General features: G+C 42.5%; 3 protein-coding genes across 4 annotated transcripts in view; 1 reads left to right on the top strand and 2 right to left on the bottom strand.

The window, feature by feature from the left end:
* Positions 1-7,863, top strand: part of tek (TEK tyrosine kinase, endothelial) — a 51,447-nt gene extending 43,584 nt beyond the window's left edge. For both annotated transcript variants that reach the window (XM_079496478.1, XM_079496479.1), the window contains 9 exons: positions 434-650; positions 1,994-2,104; positions 2,514-2,704; positions 3,762-3,875; positions 3,973-4,043; positions 4,210-4,250; positions 4,705-4,801; positions 5,250-5,349; positions 6,600-7,863. In XM_079496478.1, the coding sequence (XP_079352604.1) occupies positions 434-650; positions 1,994-2,104; positions 2,514-2,704; positions 3,762-3,875; positions 3,973-4,043; positions 4,210-4,250; positions 4,705-4,801; positions 5,250-5,349; positions 6,600-6,674 (1,017 nt within the window). In that variant the 3' untranslated portion in view covers positions 6,675-7,863. The remainder of the gene's footprint in view (positions 1-433; positions 651-1,993; positions 2,105-2,513; positions 2,705-3,761; positions 3,876-3,972; positions 4,044-4,209; positions 4,251-4,704; positions 4,802-5,249; positions 5,350-6,599) is intronic.
* A 3,080-nt stretch (positions 7,864-10,943) lies between these two features.
* Positions 10,944-11,591, bottom strand: LOC306920648 (GTP-binding nuclear protein Ran-like; the record flags this gene model as incomplete). The annotated part of the gene is made up of 1 exon (XM_079497457.1): positions 10,944-11,591. The coding sequence occupies exon 1, from the start codon at positions 11,586-11,588 to the stop codon at positions 10,944-10,946; it is 645 nt and encodes a 214-aa protein (XP_079353583.1). The 5' UTR covers positions 11,589-11,591.
* Positions 11,592-13,042: 1,451 nt separating this feature from the next.
* LOC306920647 (cytochrome P450 4V2-like) lies at positions 13,043-20,682 on the bottom strand (the record flags this gene model as incomplete). Its single annotated transcript, XM_079497456.1, has 11 exons — positions 13,043-13,360; positions 13,816-13,989; positions 14,407-14,541; positions 15,241-15,343; positions 15,716-15,886; positions 16,895-17,021; positions 17,278-17,347; positions 18,280-18,470; positions 19,020-19,105; positions 20,022-20,134; positions 20,496-20,682. 11 exons carry the CDS (start codon positions 20,680-20,682, stop codon positions 13,197-13,199), a joined length of 1,521 nt encoding a protein of 506 aa, XP_079353582.1. The 3' UTR covers positions 13,043-13,196.
* Between the last annotated feature and the right edge of the window lie 2,910 nt (positions 20,683-23,592).

The following is a 23,592-nucleotide window of genomic DNA, read 5'->3' as shown; positions in this document are numbered from 1 at the left end:
AATAGCTAAAGTATAACATAATGCTTGGTTAAAACACCAAAAGGGGTTCCCGTCCAGAATGGGTACTTACTTCTACTTACTTACTCTTACTTACTCGTACTCATCCCATGGCCTAGAGGGCCGTAGGGGTGTCATGGTGGATGCATCCCATGGCCTATAAACTCTAGGCCATGCTTGGCTTGGCTTGGCTGACAACACAGCTTGGCTGACAACACTGCAGAGCTCAAGAACCTGATGTTGGATAGGAAACTGTGTAGGGCAGCGATCCAGGAATCCCATGTTGGTGTTGGCTAGACCTCACTCTCGCAGAAACTAACTAACTAACTAACTAACTAACTAAATGTTGTAGTAATTGTTTAGAAAATGTTGTAAATTTCACCAGTTTTAAACTAAAGTAAATGTAATTGTTTTAAATGAAATGTACCCTATACAGAGAGATGAACCGGTGGTCCAGTTCAGCTCCAGCACCATGAACCTGCCTAACAAGAAGCCCAACAAAGTCCCGGAGCCCGCCCTGGCCTACCCCACGCTAGAGTGGAGCGACATCAAGTTCCAGGACATTATTGGGGAAGGGAACTTTGGCCAGGTCCTGAAAGCTCGCATTAAGAAGGATGGGCTCAGGATGGACGCGGCTATAAAACGCATGAAAGGTAGACAACAATTAATTAAGTAACGTCAGTTCATAGCTTAGCAGTAAATACATTATAAATGATTGATTGATGATACATAGATTAGGCCTATAGGTTATCAAGGCAAAAAGAACCAATGTCGCTTTAAAGGGAAACTTCACCCTTTTTGCAAAAACATATATGTTAATGACGTTTAGAAGATTTAGAACACTTTCCTGGGGGTCTTTATGTGTGTAATATGTGCTTTTAGATATTTTAGATTTTAGCAGTGAGCCCACTTACTTCCTGGACTACATGTTGTCTCAGGCCCAATCCCAATTGCCTCCCTCAAGCCCTGAGCCCTGAACCCTCATTGACTTTAGTGACGTCAGCTGTGTGCTGAGGGTGAGAGGCTGCAAGGGCTCCAAATTGTTGTGAAAGGACACTTTGAAGATGAGAAGATGAGTCCACCATTCATGACACTCTGCATCACTTAAAAAAAAACTGTCCTCATTCACAGCCATTGCTTTATACATAAGGTGTATGTAAGAAAATCACACCCGTGTGAACTGAGTGGTGTAAGGTTTTATATAGCCTGATCAGCTCTGATCTGACGTAATTAAATCACACCCGGATGTGATTTCACAACTGGCTTTTTTTGTGCAGAAAAAATGACCGTGGTTGCTACGGTCATCCAGGGTGTGATTTAATTACGTCAGAAATTATTTTGAACATAGCAACCATGCTCATTTTTTTCTGCACACAAAAGCCAGTTGTAGGAGTGGTTTACACCACTCAAAAAAAGGTGTAGGCTGAAGCCGAGGCTTTATTATGCCTACCCTATTTGAAGAGTAACTTTCTTACTTACAAAACAAAACTGCATATAGAGCTTTGTTCAACAAAAATAAAATCAACAGCAGATTGTAGCATGAGATAACCAAGAATACAGAAATATGCACGTTTTCATGTCCATCACTAGTTGGCCTATTAATTAATATTACGTCTATTTTCGTATTTAACCCATTTTTGGGCGGGAACCCCTTTTGGTGTTTTAAACATTATGTTATAATTTAGCTATTGAAAAATAGCAGATCTACAAGCTCGTAGCGCGCCACCGAGTGGCGCGCTACGAGCTTGTACTGTAGGTCTGCTATTTTTGAAAAATTGTGAAAATATTTTTTTCAGAAAACTGGAGGATTTAGAAGATTTTTTTTTAATTTCGAGGTCAGGCCTAAATGGGTTAAGATGATCTTTTTATTAGGCCTATTAGTTTTGTAAATACAATTTCCTGTGTGATAGGGGTTGTAATATTATTCATTATAAATTGCATTTCCATATAATCTTCTACTTTGCTCATTAGTCATTTATCATCGTGTCTCCCTTAGAGTACGCTTCTAAGGACGACCACCGGGACTTTGCAGGAGAGCTGGAGGTGCTGTGCAAACTAGGACAACATCCCAACATCATCAACCTGCTGGGGGCCTGCGAGCACAGAGGTGTGTGTGTGTGTGTGTGTGTGCGTGCGGGTGTGTGTGTGTGTGTGTGTGTGTGTGTGTGTGTGTGTGTGTGTGTGTGTGTGTGCGTGTGCGTGTGCGTGTGCGCGCGCGCGTGTGTGCGTGTGCGTGTGCGTGCGCGCGCACAATACTGTTTTCCAATGTTGTTTGTATTGCATTGAGATTAATTTCAATTGTTTTGCCATTTGTTTTCGTTTCCTCCGTTCCTATTCATTTCCGCTCTTCTTTCCTCTATCCTCCTGTCTTCCACACTCTTCTCTGCTTCTCTCACCTCTTCTACCGTCCTTCAACCTCCTCTCTCCTCACCCTCCGCTCTCCATTACTGTTCCTTCTACCATCCTTCAACCTCCTCTCTCCTCACCCTCCACTCTCCATTACTCTATCCTTTCAGGATACCTGTATTTGGCCATAGAATATGCTCCCCATGGTAATTTGCTGGACTTCCTGAGGAAGAGTCGGGTTCTGGAGACCGACCCAGCATTTGCCATCGCCAACAGCACGGCCTCCACACTCACCTCACAGCAGCTCCTTCATTTTGCAGCTGATGTTGCGCGAGGCATGGACTATCTCAGCCAAAAGCAGGTACTGTAGGTGACAGAGATGAAGGGACAGCTTTGCCTTCCAGGAAAACGGAATCTTTGAGGCAAGGGCCCTATCTTGGGCGTCACCTTACCCCTTATCGCTAAACTTATTAACCAAATAAAAAAAATGCCCAGCTTTCCGGGTTTGTGTGCATACAAACATTGGCTTGTGATTGGCTGATCACCGCACAGCGATGATTTGATTGGCTGAGAAAAACTGAGGGCAGAAATGTGAAGACGGAAAAGTGAGGACGCAAATTGTCATTGGCCAAATTGTGATAAGAGAATTCCAGGCAAATGTCCGCTAAATTTTGTCCCCGCCCGTCTCAAGTTTTGCCATTGACGATGAACGGAGAAACGTTCAGAATTCAGAATTCCGCTAAATATGACGTAAATTAAAAAAAAACAGGGGTTTCGCTTTGCTTTCAATCGCACTTGATTTCGATTTGGTGCAGGTGGGAATGCAATCCGCAGCAAATAAAGGAAATGAAGTTAAACACAGTTGGAGACGGAGAAGGGATAATAATTTTACGCAGTGCAAACCGCAAAGATGTACAGAATATTCAGTCCGTCTGTGAGTAAACATGGAGTGTTATCACTGCTGTCACTGTGTGGGGAGGGAGTGGGAACTTTCTTCATGTCGATAAACTTGTAAACGGAGGTCGGATTCATTTTGTGCTGCTGTCTGTGCTGTGCCTCCACATGCCCTGCAAAAGAACAGTGCGTGCGCACACACACACACGCACACACGTTACCCTAATCTTACGTCCTAACTATTACTCAAAGTATTATTTTAACACCATAGATTTCACTGTGTCGTTTATGAATGGAACACATTGATGAAGTTCCCTGCTGCGTTTCCAATTGCTGCGGATGACAGCGCATTGTGAAGGCAAACCGCAGCAAATTAAATATGCAAGCATCCCAACTTCTCTGCCCATTCGCATCGAGTCTACCGAAGTATTAGGTGTGAATGCGACCTAAGTACATTGCTAAAGACTATAAGATGTATGTGGGTTTCATGACAACTCTCCTTTCCTTTCTTTCTCTCCTTTCAGTTCATCCACAGAGACCTGGCAGCAAGGAATATCCTTGTAGGTGAAAACTACGTTGCCAAAATAGCTGACTTTGGTCTTTCCAGGGGGCAAGAAGTCTATGTCAAGAAAACAATGGTATACATATCATCAATTCTTTATATTCAGGTTTTGGTGCCTTACACTGATCATTCATTCCTGTAGCCGATTCAACAGTGTGATGTTGTTCTCTCAGGGTCGTCTGCCTGTTCGATGGATGGCCATTGAGTCTCTCAACTACAGTGTCTACACCACCAACAGCGACGTGTGAGTATCTTATCACACAAGATCAACAACCCATTTAGGCCTGACGTCGAAATAAAAAAACGTTCGCTCTGAAAGAATATATATATATATATATATTGTGCCGCATTTTTATGATTTTTCAAAAATAGCAGATCTACAAGCTTGCCTTCTCTGTCTTTTCTCTCAGGTGGTCTTATGGAGTTCTGCTTTGGGAGATCGTCAGCTTAGGTTTGAATCAATTTTTTGTTTTAAATCCGTCTGTCATGCATTTGTAAATATTTTTGCTATAATCAACATTATGTGGATTTTTTTGCAAAACTCATTTTTGGAACAAAATGCCTCAAATCCAAGGCGTAAGAAGAAATGGCACCCTTTTCACATTGGCCTATTATAGCGCCGCCAGGAGGCCACAACCTGACCTGCCCTGGTCAGCCCCGAGGGGCACTTTTATCTAGTTGTCTTTTGATTATCTCAGGCAAGTTATATGGAAAGGTCAATGCATTCAAAGCAATTACATCAAATGCAATATACAAAAGAACAATGTAACAAAATACGAATGAAAGTATAGCGCCTCCAAAAGTAGAGATAAGAAAGATGAGCCTCATTATAATAGTGCTTTGTGCAGCTCAACAAATAAACTGTTCACACATGATATTGTGTCTTGTGTCACTGCCCTCTGCAGGAGGAACCCCGTACTGCGGCATGACCTGTGCAGAGCTGTATGAGAAACTGCCACAGCACTACAGATTGGAGAAACCTCTCAACTGTGACGATGAAGTGTGAGTACAATTAAAACCCATTTTGACCTGAGATCAGATTCTAAAAATGTCTTCTACATCCTGACAGTTTTCTGTAAAAGCTATGTTTCTATGTCAGTGGTTCTTCGATTTTTCAAAAATAGCAGATCTACAAGCTCGTAGCGCGCCACTCGGTGGCGCGCTATGAGCTTGTAGATCTGCTATTTTTCAATAGCTAAAGCATAACATAATGCTAACACCAAAAGGGGTTCCCGCCCAAAATGGGTTAAGAAAAAAAAGAGTCAAAAGAATGACACGTCTACAAAATGTTACAAATCAACAAATGTAGAAAATCGTCAACTTTACTAAATTTGAGGTCATATAGTAAATTAGGTTTATTTGTTATAATAAAGATGAATTCATGTAATATTTATTTAAGAACAACCCCTGGGGGTCCCTGGACGCCACTAAACTATTATCCTATCATCAGATATGACCTGATGCGGCAGTGTTGGAGGGAGAAGCCTTACGAGAGACCGTCCTTCTCCCAAACCCTCATCTGCCTCAACAGAATGCTGGAGGAGAGGAAGGTACTGTATCCATCCATACTGTCTTCCTGTCTACACTACAGTACATGTGCATCTGGATGCATCTGTCTATGTCTAAACATTTAATTTAACCCATTTTGACCTGAGATCAGATTCTAAAAATGTCTTCTACATCCTGACAGTTTTCTGAAAAAGCTATGTTTCTATGTCGTTCTTCGATTTTTCAAAAATAGCAGACCTACAAGCTCGTAGCGCGCCACACGGTGGCGCGCTATGAGCTTGTAGATCTGCTATTTTTCAATAGCTAAATTATAACACAATGTTTAAAACACCAAAAGGGGTTCCCGCCCAAAATGGGTAGACTAAATCCTTATAATCAAGTTGAAGAAAAAAAGTTAATTACACCTAGCAGGAATAAGAAGATACACAATAGCCAATGCAGGAAGAGAAAAGTGTAAAACATGTGTGGCATTCCTCAGATCAGCTGAAAATGGAAGTGACTTGAATTTTTTTCAGATAAAGATTCCAGATTATTAACATTTAACTCATATACAAATTAATCAGAAATACTTTACAGTGCTAAAGAAGACATTGTATTAATAATGCTGCTATTCCCTGAGGTGCATTTGTCAATCACCTGTCACCTGCCATAACGCATTAGTGGGAAGCATCACAGGTGCATGATCGGGTGATGTGCTATTTTCACTAAATGTTTACAGTATGCTCAGAATAGCTGATGCTAGGGTTGCCCATGTGGTTAAAGAGAGAGGAAGGTTCCAAGATGTTTAAAAAAAAATCTGTCTGAAGCTTGGGAGAGTCTTAGGCCTGACTCACACCTTTCGATCTAGCATACAACATTGATGCATGCTAGATGTAAAGAAAGGGTTTGTTTACATCTTGCCCCAATGCATTTCCAATGGCAGTCACATGGTTTGACACAACATTTGTGTTGTACGGCTTCCGGCTGTGTTTCGACTGCCCCCCACCCCCTCATACAACACAAATGTTGTGTCAAACCAAGTGACTCCAATTGGAAATGCATTGTGAGCTTGCATCAGTCAATAAGTCTCATGCATCAGCTATACATCAATCTGTTGTGAAGGTGTGAGTCAGGCCTTAGGAGTTCTGCTTTAGACTGCAACATGCTTGAAAACAACGAGAAAGGCTGGCAAGTGTGTATGCTAGCTGATCTACAATAAAAACGTTCTCTATGGTACATATTACTTTCAGAACTTCTGACTATTAAAGAACTATCCATAAACTCTGCTGTGATTTATGTTGTCATCTTCCAGACATATGTCAACACAACCCTTTATGAGAAGTTTACGTACGCTGGGATCGACTGCTCTGCTGAGGAGGCTGGATAATGTTGAATCAGCATCACGTTTTGCTGATTGCTGTTTCACACAATGTAACAAATAAATACTGTATGTATGGACCTCATTTAAAAAAAGATTTTAAATCTTAAAAACAAGACTATCGAGCTTACTTATAATGGAATTGAATGGCACTGTGATTGTACCTATTTTTCCAGACATTAATTTCTTCTCCTGATTCAGTCTCATAAATCAGTGTAAACAGCATGAATAATGTTCATTACAGACTGACAGGTGACCAATGTTCAAGCTTGTTGGATCCCTAAAAGGCAACTTCTACAATTTTGAACTTAAATCACTTTGTGTGCACAGTACTTTGCAGGGCCAAAGCACAAACACATATCTAGATGTCACGAGTAGGCTACAGACGTACATGCTTAGCCTTCCGTATTTACGCGTTCAGGGAAAATCAAAGAAGACAGGGTATATTTTCCCACATTATACTGATGGATTATGATCTTCACACCAGAGCAAATATAAATATTGCCATGACAGTAGAATACAGACAGACCATCAAATCCAGCAGTAAAGAAAACGATTGACACATTACATGTCACTGTCAGTATCCTGTATTTAATCTCATATTCAGGTTTCTAATCTGGATATGATGGGTTTACCCTGCTGCTGTAAATATTCACACGCACCGAATCTTATTTGAAATACATTTGAGCGTGTGAATAATATCATAATACCAATGTGCATGTAAACACACTTAACATGCTAGAATGATAGGCCTATGTGTTGTTATTGTGCTGTACGTATTGGAGTTAAAGGGATGACGTCAACCCAGACATTAACCTCCGCCATGTGTTCCCTTGGCAGACGTCCAATGCAGGGTTTGAATATTATTAAACACAGACTTTGTTTTCTCAATGAATCGTAATAACTTTACGAGGAAAAACATTGGAAATCTGGTGAATGATACAGTATGAACTATGAAGTGAACTCATAACCCTCTTCTGGATTTTAGGACCACACATTTTAATGTAGGCTATACCACTCTATTAACTTCAAAGATGTGTTTGTTTTAGTTTGTAAGACTAGTATGATTATAACCTGTTGTTTTATCCTAGCTACATTAATCCTTTAATAGTAGCAGCTAGGTCTACTGTGAATGTCTCTAAAAGTTTATCTTGCCAATACACAATGTTGTGTACCTGCCCCTGAATAAAACTGTAATCTAAAAAAGATCTGACAATTGTTTCATTTGTTTCATTTTGGGCTGTGTATGTACGAAAAAAAGGCAACACATTCTTATGCCCAAATCCAAATTGAGCATGCCCTCCCAGTCAAGAAGCAGAAGCTCCGCCCCCCCCGCTATTCATTTCAATGGAAATTGCTCAATGGCTTTTTGAAAGACCCAGAAGACTGACATATATCCGGCCTAAGTTTTTAAGTTTTGGACCAGTCTGGGAACCCATTGGCAAAACAAAGGAAAAACAGTCAACAGACGGTCTCAAGAGACTAGTTTTGGACAGATAAGGTTTCTGGATATATACAGTACATTTGTTTTAAACTTTAGGAAATATGACCATTAAGGAAGTAAAATCAAAGCAAAGTAGTAGCCTATGCAGGATCTTTATACCGGCATTTCATTTTAAACAAAAAATACAATGGTGGACCTCTGGGTCCACATGGGAACAGCGTGGCTCTAGTGTGGACCACATGTGGCCAGCATTTGTCATTGGTCATTTATGACTAAGAAAGGAGAGGGCGCACAGCTCGTAGTCACGATGCCATCACATTTGTATTTTTCCAACGTTTCGGCAACAAGTTGCCTTCTTCAGGGAATGAAAAATGTGATGGCATCGTGACTACGAGCTGTGCGGCCTCTCTCCTTTCTCAGTCATAGTTTTATCTCCTGCGGTCAGAACCTCCCTACTACTGGTGTGCGCTCCTATACCTTCCTGTTTGTCATTGGTTATTTGACATATTACGTATCTATGACGTATCTATGTCATATGACTCCAAATAAGTCTCAGTCAGATCGGAGTCCCTTTGGCGGATGTACTTCTGTGTTTACTGGCACTATGCACACAACCTTTGGTTCTGATCGGTCCAGTGACGTGCTAGATTAGCTCTGGACACACAGACATGTAAAATGTGTAAATTTGAAATGAATCAATATGGAGCAAAATACATGGCCTATTTCTCACATAAATGTTTTCAGAAACTATTCATGTTTTTTTGAGTGGTGCAAACCACTCCAACAACCAGCTTTGTCTGTATGTTTTGTGTACCTGTATACCTACGTGTCCGTGCAAAGGTGAGCATGGTTACTATGGTTAGTGTGTGACGTCACTGACATAGCTGATCAGACTATATAAGACCTTGCACCACTCAGTTCACACAGGTGTGATTTTTTTTATTTTTTTTACAATGTGGAATATAGATCACTTCCCACAAGCTGCCATTAATCTACGTCACATCCACGTCACTTCCTCAGAACTATGTTAGCAATACTCACAAAGCTGACCTGACACACATACCAACGACGCTCCCAGTGTTAACAGGGTTAGTGCTTTCACCATGTCAGTGCAATTGAACCTCGAGCAAGCACCCAAGTTTGAATCTAACTCCCGTCGTGTCTCCCCTCTCTGCCTTCGTCTGAAGTGAGGGCCGCAGCGAGGGCAGTATTTATATCAGCAGTTGTTATTTACTGCCCTAAACAAACATCCATAGACTTGGTTGAGCTATGACGTCATTTCGGAAAGCCATGCATTGGAGGGGCTATAGCGGCCCTCAAAACGCATTAAAAAATACAAATACAAAATACCAAAAAAGAAAACTAGAAAAGTGTGAAACTTGGAATGAAGGTTTTTCTTGGCTTTAACTGGGAGTGTGAGCTCAAGGCGGTGCATGTGTTTGGTCCGATGTACTGTGATTCCCTGATGAAGGCTTAACCGCCGAAACGGTGGATTGATCTGCTGTGTGCGTCCTAATACAATATTGTCACTTTGGCTATAGCGTGTGCGGCCACTTTTTTTGTTTTTTCCAAGATTCCCTCTCAAGTTCTCTCCCGTGGACCGGCACTGCCACAAGGACTTTGGTGTGCGTATATGCATCTTTGTGAACAGTGGTCCGATGTACCAACAACAGTCCTACATTCATGAGTCCGATGACAACCCTACCCAAAACCTAACCTCACAGGAAGCCACAGGTTAGTTTTAACCTGCCACGGGTTAGTTGTAACCTTCCATGCATGTCGGGAGCCACAGGTTAGTTTTAACCTGCCACAGGTTTGTTTTAACCCACAGCACGGGTTAGTTGTAACAACAAAAAACAGGCAAAAATCTTCCAGCTGTTCAGAGATTTAAAAATCACACTCATATGAAGTTGGGGGACACGCACAATATGTGATGTCACAGGGGGGCACGCACAATGTGTGATGTCACAGGGGGGCATGCACAATACATCATAGTAAAAGGTCCATAGACTTGGCTGCCAATGATGTAACAGGAACTACCAAAGCAAGGCGTTGAAGGGGCTTGCGCCCCTCAAAAAAAGAGAGTTGTTGCAGATCAAGGTAAGAGGGTGGACTCTTACCTTGGACATCTTCTAGCTGCTATAACCAGAAGAGATTGGCCTCTGTTTGGTCAGGGGGGTTCCTTTTTTGGCTTTTCTTGACTTATTTGGCTCAACCTCCCCTTTCTCTCTGTGCCCTGGGTCCCTCTGTGTCCTTCTACACTCCCTTCTCTCTGCCCTAGGTCCCTCTCTGTGCCCTAACCCTAACCTCTACACTCACCTTAATGAAAGTATCACCAAAAAAAAAAGTATCTTAAAAGATTGTGGAATAATATACTGGCCTCCACTCAGACACAAGAACAAGATGGAGGGTGCGTTCCTCCTGGATGTTGTAGTCATGAGTCAGGATGCAGCTATCTTCCAGCTGCTTACCACCGAAGATCAGGTTCTGCCGGTCAAAGTAACAAGACAGATTTTTTTTTCTTTCACAGAAATTCACATATTTTTGCATATGGATTTCCAAATTGGGGGCAGGGGATTGATTACCTTCTTTGTCATGGATCTGAGCCTGGACATTCTCAATGGTGCAGACGGGTGTCGCTCCCAATTTGAATCCGCCCCTCTAGACCAGAAATCACACCGACTGGGGCTAAAGCTCCATGCAGTCCAGGGTGATACAGGTCCTGCCTGGGAGGATCCTCACCAAAAAAAAAAATCTAAAGTGGTATTAAAGTTGTAAGATGTTGTATACAGTACCACTGTAAAGGATCCAATATCCTCACGGCGGGGGGCGGCTTAGAATTCATCGTCTTCTGGAAGCGCTACTTCCGACGCAGCTTGGATCTCGCGCTCATACTGCGCCACGAGAGACGGGTCCATCTGGACCTCCGGGGGAGCAAGAGCAGGCATCGCCACGAAATCGAGGTTAGGGTCGCCAATCAACTTCTTTGCCAGCCACAGGAATGGCTTCTCAAAATTGTAGTTACTTTTGGCAGAGATGTCATAGTACTGCAGGTTCTTCTTGCGATGAAAGACTACACTCTTGGCTTTGACTTTCCTGTCTTTGATGTCCACTTTGTTGCCACAGAGAACTATGGGTATGTTCTCGCAAACACGTACCAGGTCACGGTGCCAGTTGGGGACGTTGATGTAGGTGACTCGTGATGTGACATCAAACATGATGACAGCACACTGTGCATTGATGTAGTACCCATCTCTGAGTCCTCCAAATTTCTCCTGTCCAGCCGTGTCCCACACGTTGAAGGTGATGGCTCCTCTGTTTGTGTGGAAAGTCAGCGGGTGCACCTCCACTCCAAGGGTGGCCACATATTTCTTCTCAAACTCTCCTGTCAAGTGTCTCTTGACGAAAGTTGTCTTTCCTGTACCACCGTCTCCCACCAACACAAGTTTAAACTGCACACTTTGCTCATCCTTCACCATTGATGCCATTGTTATCAGGGAAATTGTTATTGCAGGGAAAGACATGAACTCTCTTTTATGTTGTGACATACATCACAGTTGGTTACAACATCACTTTGGATTGGCCGAATGTCCCCAAATATAGAATCGTTGAATTCGGAAGCACACCTCTGTTGACCATCAGCAACCGTAGACTAGTTTTCATGTTCTGTGCATTCAAATCATCATCTATCTATAGTTTGTTGGTTTAAAATAAATCTAACTCAGAGTGAACATAATATGATAATTAAGTTGATGTGTCGAGATATCACAGATGTACCTTGGACATGATGATAGCAACTGTGTATTATTTTACATTTACCATGAACCTGCCTTGTGACATCATGCCTCCATATATGGTCACGCCTTGTGACATCACGCCTCCATATATGGTCACGCCCTGTGACATGTCACGCCACCATATATGGTGATCTTCATATATGAAGATCACGACACTGACCTCATCTATAACCATATAAGACTGATCATCACCTAGATCTGAATATATGGAGCCGGCCAGCAACTCCACATCTGACCTCAAACCCTAGCTAGATCTCCATATATGGAGCTGACCGGTTCTGACATTCCATATGATGATCCGTCCCCACCCGTCCTTCCTGTTCTGCTGACAGTCCATATGTTGATCTGACCTCATCAAACCCTGTACACTCAAGACACGCTCCATATATGGCCAGTACAGAATTAATTCCATATGTTGACCTGACTCCCCATGCCAAAGCGCCAGTGCTCGCCCTGCATTTTTGTCGTCTGCCGTCACCCAGGCGGATGCGTGCACGCGATCTTGCCCTCAGGGCGTCTTACTAGTGTATTAGGCTACAGGAGGAAGACGTGCATTCTGAACAGCACAGTCCTTAAAACACCAAAAGGGATTCCCGTCCTGAATGGGTTTTAAGATATGAAACATATCTTAAAGGAAACACGAGGGCCCTTAGTCTTGTTTATTTATTTACATTAAAAAACGAACTAAACTGAGATACAGATAATAAAAGACAAATTTGCACTAAAAGTCGATTTATACTTTGCGCGACAGCAGTTGAAGGTCATATCACTGTCTCATGACATTCTGAGTTTTGAGCATTCAAACATTCCGCAAGTCGTTGATAGCCTCACCACAACATTTAAAGACGGAGGTGAATGTGGTCTTTGTCCTCAGATGATACAACATCAGATGATACAACATTTTATGAAGGCATTTTGTGACTGTACACAACATCCTCTACCAATGTCCTCTGTGACACATTTTTGTCGTTTGAATTGACCTTAAAGCCAAGGCACAATGAAGCAATACAATCAATTAGATCAGAGTGAGAATAAGTTCACTGTAAAATTCTCACATTTGAAAAATACGAGAGTGTACCGTACAAATGTAACTGAATGGGTTAGGGTACACTCGGAAGTAAATTAGCACGGTTTTACTGTGTGTGGGCACACTGGGCAGGTATAGGGTTTCAACTTTCAATGTACTGCTGAAGACAACTGAACCTTGCTGTTAATTGTAGTGTGGTAATCTGGTACCAATCCATTACAAGATTATTTCAAACACCTGGCCACCTTGTTCTGGTCTGTGTTCTATAAAGATCTTCTCTCCAGCGTGATCCAGATTCCATTCTCAGGGCGCAGGATGAGGTCTCCCAGTAGTCTTAGCTCATCATGACTCTGAGTGGCTCGCACGTTAAACCGACGTAGCAGCCACACCAACACCACCTTCTCTTCCATCATGGCAAACCGCTGGCCTGGAGACAAACGCACGCACGCACGCACGCACGCACGCACGCACGCACGCACGCACGCACGCACGCACGCACGCACGCACGCACGCACGCACGCACGCACGCACGCACGCACGCACGCACGCACGCACGCACGCACGCACGCACAAATACATGACACGTGCGTCATTTTGGGTCTGTGAAAGGTTTTGCTTTACGCTCAAGTGTAAAGAGTCTAAAGACCCTGAACAGTCATATTTCTTCTGGACAGTTGGACAGTTTTATGATGTCACAAATATATGGGCCAATGGTAAGTTAAATTGGCCTATACCCATATCATTTCATCCACTTATTTACCTGTGATGTGACAATAAAGAAGTTGATGTTTTTTGTTGTTTTTTTAATGTTCGCCTACATGCCCAGTATAGGGACGGCAGAGTTGATGTGGACAAAGAGAAGTTTGAGTTTAAATGCTGTACCTATACAGTTCCTGGGTCCAGCAGAGAAGGGCACGTAGGCGTAAGGGTGGCGTACTGCGTTGCTTTGAAAGCGTTCTGGTCGAAACTCATCAGGTTCTGGGAAATGCCGCGGGTCACGGTGGAGTGCGTACGGGACCACCAGCACATTGACACCACTGGGCACAGCGAAGCCATCTACAGTAGAAAGCAGTGGTGGAAAAAGTACTCAATTGTTTTACTCATAAGTAAAAGTGCCAATTCTGCAATTTAGAACTACTTCGTTACAAGTAAAAGTACGGAAAATGTACTTGAGTAAAAGTACAAAAGTATCGGCATCAAAATGTACTTAAAGTACTAAAAGTAAAAGTATTTATATTGCAGAATGTCCCATTTCACAAGTTCAAAATGTGTACAAAATCTATTGAAAATAGCCAATCAGTAGATCAGCTATTTTAGTTTTTCTGCGGCATCAATATACAGTACGTACTCTCTTCTACAAATTAAAATCCAGAGTGTTGTGGACCACCAAGGATTACTTTTTACACTGTATACATTCACGCTCCATGATGTATTTCTGTGTACTGTACATACGGGCTGTGTGCTGTCACCTACTGATGAGGCAGGGTTCTGCCACGGTTCGGGCAAAGAGGGGCACAGGAGGGAATAGTCGCAGCGTTTCTTTGATGACACAGTCCAGATACTCCAACCTCCGCAGGTCGTCCATGCTCACTGGACGCTCAGACTCACCTGGCAGACACAGAGCAAGTATGCATGTGAAGGGTAAATGGTTCGTTTATATAGCAGGTTCTGTAATGGGAAAATTACATTTGGTGCATTTATATAGTGCCTTTATCCAAGGCCTTCACCCATTCACACTTACATTCATACACCGATTGCGGTGGAAGCCATGCAAGGTACCAACCAGCACATCGGGAGCAATTTGGGGTTCAGTGTCTTGCCCAAGAACACTTCGACAGCCCAGGCGGTGGCGTAACCGTCTGGGCACCCGACTGGTAATCCAGTCGCAGTGTGCCGCGGGTTCGACTCCCGAGCCCGACACGGCCTTTACTGCATGTCTTCCCCCATCTCTCTCCCGTTTCCTGTCAGCCTACTGTCTGTCCCTTCAAAAACCAATAAAAGGCGTAAGCCGCAAAAAAAATATCTAAAAAAAAAAAAAGAACACTTCGACATGTAGACAAGAGGAGCCGGGATTCGAACCGCCGACCCACGGATCATTACATAGATAGATGACCTGCTCTACCTCCTGAGCCACATGTGAAATGCATGGAGGCGTCGTTCTTGTCTTGAGTAAGTGATCCAAGACTCACTCCCATACAGCAGGATACTGATGCGTGTGTGTGTGTGTGTGTGTGTGTGTGTGTGTGTGCGTGTGTGTGTGTGTGTGTGTGTGTGTGCGCACACACGTGTGTACTGTGAATGAGATACCTAGGACATCAAGTATTTCCTCTTGTACTCGTGTCTGGACATCAGGATGAGAGCCCAACAAGTGCAGCGCCCAGTTCAGTGATGCTGCAGTGGTGTCATGACCCTGAGCACACGCACGCACGCACGCACGCACGCACGCACGCACGCACGCACGCACGCACGCACGCACGCACGCACGCACGCACGCACGCACGCACGCACGCACGCACGCACGCACGCACGCACGCACACACACACACACACACACACACACACACACACACACACACACACACACACACACACACACACACACACACACACACACACACACACACACATTATGTACAACAAGCTATGACTAAATGGTTGTGTGCGTCTTCCATCCCAATCATTACATTACATTCATGTTCTCATTTGTTTAACATTTTCTTGAAAAGTGAAACCGGGTGTAAATAAATATGGATTAACATTAGGGTTCAAATATTTACCAGACCTCAAACATGAAAGTGTCAACTTCTTCCTGTATGTCGGTGTGACTCAGCAAATTCCCATTTTCATCCCGAGTCTGAAGCAGCAAATCCAGGAATGCTTGTCTGCGATTGGTCCCTTGTCCTGTCTGGCTATTTGGTAAGCTGGTCTTTTCAACCATGCGTTCGTCGATCACCTGTAATTGTTGCAAGAATGCATAATTTCTTAAATTATCTATACTAGAGCGGTGCCCGGCTGTAGAGCACCGAGTCGGTAACGATGGAAGTTGGAGATCCACGCCCCACCCGGCTATGCAATACCCGTTGTACCCGTGTCAGAGTACCCGCTCCACCCATCTGTAAGTGTCCCTTTTATGCCCATATATGGAGATGTCTGTATCTGTCTCTCTGTCCCTTTATTCCTATATATGGAGTTCTGTGTCAGGCATGCCCAAATATGAAGTGTTGTGATGTCAGAACAGGCCAGCTCCATGGGATATACTGTAGGGGTGATCAGGTCCAGAGCCCGGGCAGAGGCTTTTGTGCTGGTTCTGGACAACGGTGTAACCGACGGACTCGACACCGGGCACTGCACTCCCTGTGGGGCTGTGGAACACGTTAGTCGAATTTGAAGTCGGTGGGGTGAACGGTTCTCGGGTTACGTGGATTGCAGACGTACGCACATACGTACTATGTACGTACTGTAGGTACACACAGAGACTTGGTGCATTTTAGAGCGGTACCAAGTTGGAAATGAATGCTATTGTGTCCCTTTTAGACCCATATATGGAGTTTCTTGGCATGCCCAAATATGGAGTCTATGCAGATGTCAGAACAGGCCAGCTCCATATATGGAGCCTGCCTGGGCAGGGGCCTTGTCCAGAGCCCGGACAGAGGCCTTTTGTGCTGGTTCTGGATATCCCTGGGTCCGACCGACTCGACACCGGGCACTGTACTCCATGTGGGGATGTGGAACGCGTGAGTCGAATTTGAAGTCGGTGGGGCGAACGGTTCTCGAGTTATGTGGATTACAGACGTACACACAGAGACTTGGTGCATTTATAGATAGATAGATCTTGCTGTGTAATCACAATAAATAGTGTTTTTTTTTAGCACTGTTATTTTTATATACATGAAAATAGATTAAATTAAATTACATGTTGCGCAAACAACCCATTTGTAGAGATAGGGGAGGAAGGTAGTACCGCTTTAGTGAAAGAGTGAAGGATATGTAATCGTTTGCTGTGTTCCTTCCCCTCGCCCAGGAGTTGGTAAATGATGTCTGGCCAAAACCAAGGAGCTCTCTGACGACGGGTGATGAGATCGCTCATTCTGTAAAAACAAACAAACTTAGTGGGCTACCTTTTTTCTGTTCTATTTTTCTGTATGCTGCATATAGATTCAGAAAAAATAGATAACATAACCTACTGTAAATATTAATTCAGAAAAGTGTATAGGACGTGTGTGTGTGTGTGTGTGTGTGTGTGTGTGTGTGTGTGTGTGTGTGTGTGTGTGTGTGTGTGTGTGTGTGTGTGTGTGTGTGTGTGTGTGTGTGTGTGTGTGCATAGCCTACTGCAAAGTCACGTACTTATACACACTGCGTACGTACTCCGAGTCGCTGTTACTTTGAGCATATATTTTCTTACCCATGGCCGTCTCTGAAAAAGAAAAGGAAAGAAACATAGACAGACACAAACACGCAGCCACATTTGCAGATACAGCATAGCCTATACTAACTGTACATACAAAAGCACTTGGCCATACGTTTACGCTCAGTTCTATGCAAAAAGTGGAAAAAGTACCCACATTTTTCACTTAAGTAAAAGTATCAATACTGCAATGTTGAAATACTCTGTTACAAGTAAAAGCCCGGAAATGTACTGGTGTAGAAGTACGAAGGTATTGGTATCAAAATGTACTTTAAGTAAAAGGGGACATCCTGCATGATGAGTACTTTTTACTTTTGGTATATTATACCAAAAGTAAAAAGTACTCATCATGCAGGATGTCCCCTTTTACATGTTTTCAAATGCATAAAAATCGCATCGCAACGCACTGTGAGCTTGTAGATCTGGGGCTATATCTTGCGCCACCCCTTATCCCTAAACTTATTTTGCCATTTTTTACTATTTTAAAAAACTTTTAAAACTGTTCAAATAGCTGATCTACAAGCTCACAACGTGTAGACGTCGGCTAGTTGAACTATTTTAAAATGATTTGTAAAAAATGGCAAATACGTTTAGGGATAAGATGGAGCCCCTGCTATTTCCAAATGGCAGAAATGTTTTTGGGCTGAAGTAGTTTAATGTACCGGACTAATAATAATCAAAATCTACAAAGTAACTAGTAAAGTTTTCAAATAATTGCCTCTGAGATGTAGTGGAGTAGAAGTAAGTACTGAAAATAACAAATACTTCAGTAAAGTAAAAAAGAAAAAGAAAAAAAATACGTTAAGGTAAGAACAAAAATACGAGCTTGTAGGTCTGCTATTTTTGAAAAATCGTGAAAATATTTATTTCAGAAAACTGGAGGATTTAGAAGATTTTTTTTAATTTTGAGGTCAGGCCTAAATGGGTTTAACTGATCTCACCACAGATGATGTCCAGAGCGCACAGGGTGATGTATCTATAGCAGTTGAAGGGGGCTCCATCTGCATGAGCTTCCAGTCGGCCAGCCAGAACCTGGGCCTGCTCCTGCATCACTTCCAGGAAAGTCTCCAGAATGGAGAAGTGGAAGGTCGGAGTCAGCAACCGCCTACGTTCACGCCACTTGTCCCCGCCACTACACAGGAGTATACATGTAAACAGACACATACACATCACGTATACAAACACAAAAATGCTTGCATACAGACGCACACGCACGCACGCACGCACGCATGCACACACACTGACAGCAGGAATTTCTCTTCTCAAGTTATGATCTACTGTAAATGGTTATGGCATGGTCTAGTTTCTGACTTACTGTATAGTTTCTGACATAGGCCTACAGTATACTGTATAGCACTCTTACTACAATATAGTTAACTACTGATTATACCAGTCATTAGTTCAACTTTATTTTATTATGTTTTGTAATATAGACCGTCTGGTAGTTCAATCAAAACATAAAGCATATATACCAGCCATTAGGCTCACTATCACTAGATCATTTACACTTTTATTTAGGTTTGAAATACGGTAGGTAGAGGTGGTAATGTGAGTGAACATACATTAGTAGCCAACAGTGGGGAAAGCACTTTAGAAAATAAAGGTGCTGTAAACGCAGCCCACTTAATATTTAAAGTTTAAATCCAGGTCTACAGAAACTCTCACTGAAAAAGTGTTTGACCTGGTGAGTAAGCCAGTGCCCAGCCAGGGATGAAGGAAACGGTACATGTAAGCCTTGTCGATATGCTTGGATGTGCTCAGCACCGCCTGTGAGCAAGAAAGAAGGAGGGGGGGGGGGGGTCCAAGATTGTGAAAAGAGAGAACCGACATGCACATCCCCAACCCAAGTTTGGGCCAGTGTTGTTTTCGTCGACTAAAACTAAGACGAAAAATGTTCGTCGACTACCTTTTTTCACCGCAGAAAACTAAATGGAAACTAAATGAAAACTAAGCTATGATGACTAAAACTAAGTATACTATACTATACTATACTAAATATACTGATGATTTCGTCAACAAATAAAAAATGGACTAAAATGTTAGGTCATTTTACAATTCGTTGCATGCTGAAAATAGCAGATCTACAAGCCCACAACACGTCGCAGTGCGACGCGTTGTGGGCTGTGAGCTTGTAGATCGCCTATTTTCAGCAAGTGTAAAAACACTTGCTGACGGCATCAAGGCCCGCCAAAATACATTTTAGTCGACTAAAACTGTAGATTTAGTCGACTAAAATCTTGTGGTATTTAGTCAACTAAAACTAGACTAACATGCACTAAAACATTCCAGGTGACTAAAACTAAATGAAAACTATTCAAGGGACTATGACTAAAACAAAAATCTAAATGATTGAACACTGATGCTGAGCGACGAACAGTATAAAGAAGAATAAATAAGCGCACACTGTGGGCTCCAAATGCGACATGGTGGTTTATCGCACCAAAGAAACCTGTGGCGTTTCGTGCACAAAGCTCTCCCTCAGACTAAAAGTTTGTTTTAGTCTGCTTTAGTCAAACTAAAACTAAAAAGTTTGTTTTAGTCTGAGGAAGATCAAGCTTTGTTGTGCTCAAAACACCGTGATTTTTGAAGCAATAATAAAGCATCTGGTCGCATTGGAGCCCTCAGTGTGCGAGGGTTCAATATTGTCCTCTTATAAATTAAATTTGTCATATCTAATAATTACCTCCACGGTCTCGGCATGGTACACGATGAGGATAGGTAGAGGTCCGAGCCACATTTTAAACAGAGGCTGGCTTCTCAGTTCCTCTGTGCCCTCCATAAGCTGCTTAAAGAAATCTACAACACAGACACGAGGGCATATTATTCACCTTCATCCAACAAATGTACTGAACTTCCTTCTATTCTTAATGTGGTTGAGGGTTGAAACACTCTAAGTTGGAGTCAGGTTGGAGACCACCTGATGCCCTCTTCTCTTCCAGGCCACCAAGGCTTCATCCATTAGAAATGGATTATAGCCTAATCGCATCTTTGATGTATTTTACAAACAATCTTATTACGGCTGCTATATCCCATTAACTGAACATCTGCAATCACAGAACCGGTGTGTCTGTGCAATGATCCAGGTTATCCAATGATACGTAAGTTCTGGATAGGAATCTAAAATGTAAATTAATCGATATAGGATTATAAGACCTACCTCCAGCATTTGTTGGAAAGTTCAAAGCATGGCCAATGAGTGGATAGGCTCCAGGAGGAGTGGGGATAGCTCTCATGGTCTTCCATTGGTGGAGGTGAATCCTTAGCAGAGGAACCAGCAGACGGAGCAGTAGTGAAGCCAGAAGCACCAAGAGGAGGCAGATTAACATTCCCGATGCTATGGCCATGGTCGCCAACTGATGCTGTGTTCAGATACTGTAAGTTTGAATGAATGAATGAAGTTTATTTTGATCTTTTTTCTTTTCCAGAGAGACATTCATTTACAAGTATAACAATCCTTTTTATAACGTGATCGAACAGGTATAGGCAGAAGCTTATAGCTTATTAATGCCTAACCTTATCACATTTTGTTACATATTAACACAAAAAAAACAAATGTGAAGAGAGAGACAGAGATTGTTTTGTTTTGATTGTCTTGTCCCACTTTTGCTTTGGCAATGTAAACATGTTTTCTCATGTCAATAAAACTAATTTGAATTGAATTGAATCAGAGAGAGAGACACTATAGGGCTATAACTTAGAGTATATACTCTAGGGCTATAAGGACACTATAGGGCTCCATTTTTGTCACCGCTAAACCCCTTATCCCTAAACTTCTTTGCCTTTTTTTTACTATTTTGCAAAACATTTTTGAATAGTTAAAATGGCCAGTCTACAAGCTCACAATGTGTTAATGTAGATTGGCTAGTTGAACTATTCAAAAATGTTTTTCAAAATAGTAAAAAAAAGGCAAAGAAGTTTAGGGATATGGGGTTTAGCGGTGACGAAAATGGAGCCCTATAGGTTCAAGTGGTTAATTACAAACCTCTATCAGTTTTGCTGTCCTCAATCCATGAACTGAAGAATAGCCTATCTCCAGCTTTAGTTTGGGTCCTTTCTTTGACACTACTTTTATATAGTCTTGCAGTATTATATAGGCCTACTCTATATGACTGGTCTTTGGATTCATTCTTCAGGCAGCAGGTGCAAAGAATATTATTCTGTCGCTCTGCTGAGAGAGAGAGAGAGAGAGAGAGAGAGAGAGAGAGAGGATGAACTTTAATCTGGCTGGCTGGGCATCCAAGTTGCCCTGTGACTCAGCTATCACCCTGCATTTCTCTCTCTCTCCACCTGTCCAGCACCAGACCTGTTATACAGTTACAGAGACAAACAAGGACATAGCCTACATGTCTGCTACTCTGCTGCCCGTCAAATTCAGGTCAAAGGTAATCTCAGTCTAACCACCAGATTTTACGGGGGCCAGTTTCAAATTGCAGCCATCCGTAGGTGCCCTTTGAGAGCGGTTTTGAAGGAGTCAAGGGATTCGCATGTCTTAATGACTGTTGGTAGGGCGTTCCACATTTTGGTGGCATAGGAGCGAAAAGAATTTATGATGATGATGATGTATGATGATAACAGCGAGTGTGTTTCTTTTGTTATTACTCCTACAGATTTGGTCCAAACCTCACCTCACATATATTTGTCATATAGAGAGCATCCTGACAAACTGCATCTCTGTCTGGTCTGTAAGCTGCAATGAAGCAGACTGTAAAACAGTGCAGAGAGTAGTGAGGACAGCGGAGAAAATCATCGGGACGTCACTGCCTTCCATCAAGGACACTGCGCACAACCGCTGTCTGTCTAGGGCCAATAACATCAGGAGTGACCCCACCCACCCACAACCGCTGTCTGTCTAGGGCCAATAACATCAGGAGTGACACCACCCACCACCAGGGACTGTTCACTCAAGCATTGGAAGTAAAACAGCAAGATTTTCCAAGAGCTTTTTCCCCAAAGCCATTAGACTTTTGAACAAGTGCAATATCCCCTAACCTTTCCCCCCATATGCTGCTATAAGGACTCCTGTTGTGCAATATCTGTCTCTCTATGAACTAATGGTGCTTTTTAATATATATTTTTTTAAGTGGATTTTAGATTTGAATAGTATTTTAGTTATCTTTTAACTAGCATACTAAAAGCCAGTGAAACGACATTTCGTTCTCTTATGCATTTTATGTATCTGCTGAATGACAATAAAGTTATCTATCTATATATTCCATTCCAATTGGCTATGATTGGCTTCAAAGGTTTGTGGGGGTGGCCGTTTTGCACAAAATGCCACACATCGTGCCTGATTTGCTGGGAACGTTCTTTTTTCAAAGCCCACTTGTGACTTCATGTTTTGGCCTATAACTCTTGAACTAGGTCATCATACAATCAACATATTTATTTTTCCCTTACGCTCTGTTTGTTTCAGCTTATATTCAAAACTTTTTTGCTACTTACTTCTTTAAAAAAAATCACACTTGTGTGAAGTGAGGGGCGCTCTTATCATCGTACATCACCATACATCATCTCATTCCGGCCAATCAGAATTTGCGTCCTGGTCCTCACCTTCGTCTTCATTGTTTGTGTCACGCAATGTTTGTGTTTACACAAACACTCAAAATTGTCCACTAATTGTCAATGGCATTTAATGTTTCAGTTAGGACAAAGTTTGTGTTTGCGTCACATACACTAAAAGCTGTATAGGACCCTCAAAAATCACACCCGTGTGAAGTGAGGAGCGCTCTTAACATCGTACATCATCATACATTCCGGCCATTGAGAATTTGCGTCCTCACCTTCGTCTTCAATGTTTGTGTTTATGCAATGTTTGTGTTTACACAAACACTCAAAACTGGCCATTCTTTCATTGTCAATTACATTTAATGTTAGTGTTGGGACAAACGCTCAAAGCTGTCCATTCATTATCAATGGCATTATTGTTTGTGTTAAGACAATGTTTGTGTTTACACACACCCTCAAAGCTGGACATAGCGCCCCTCAAAAAAACCATATATATATAATTTATATTATATACTGTAATATCCCACATTTTTTGTTTAACCGATTTTTTTCACACAGTGTCAATTATCTAATGAAATGCTGGGCGCTACACTCCCTCTGCCAACCTGGGGGGGCAGCGGACTGACCTCATGTTTCCTTCTATGCATGAGGAGTCCAAGCCGCTTCTTTTCACCTGACAGAGGGGAGTATTCCAACCAGTGCCTTTCCCCTCCATCAGACTGGCCAGGGGGAGGCCGTTTAGAGACCAG

The sequence above is a fragment of the Electrona antarctica genome (assembly GCF_951216825.1).
Source record: "Electrona antarctica genome assembly, chromosome: 3".
NCBI lineage: Eukaryota > Metazoa > Chordata > Actinopteri > Myctophiformes > Myctophidae > Electrona > Electrona antarctica.
This window is presented reverse-complemented; position numbering and strand designations above follow the sequence as displayed.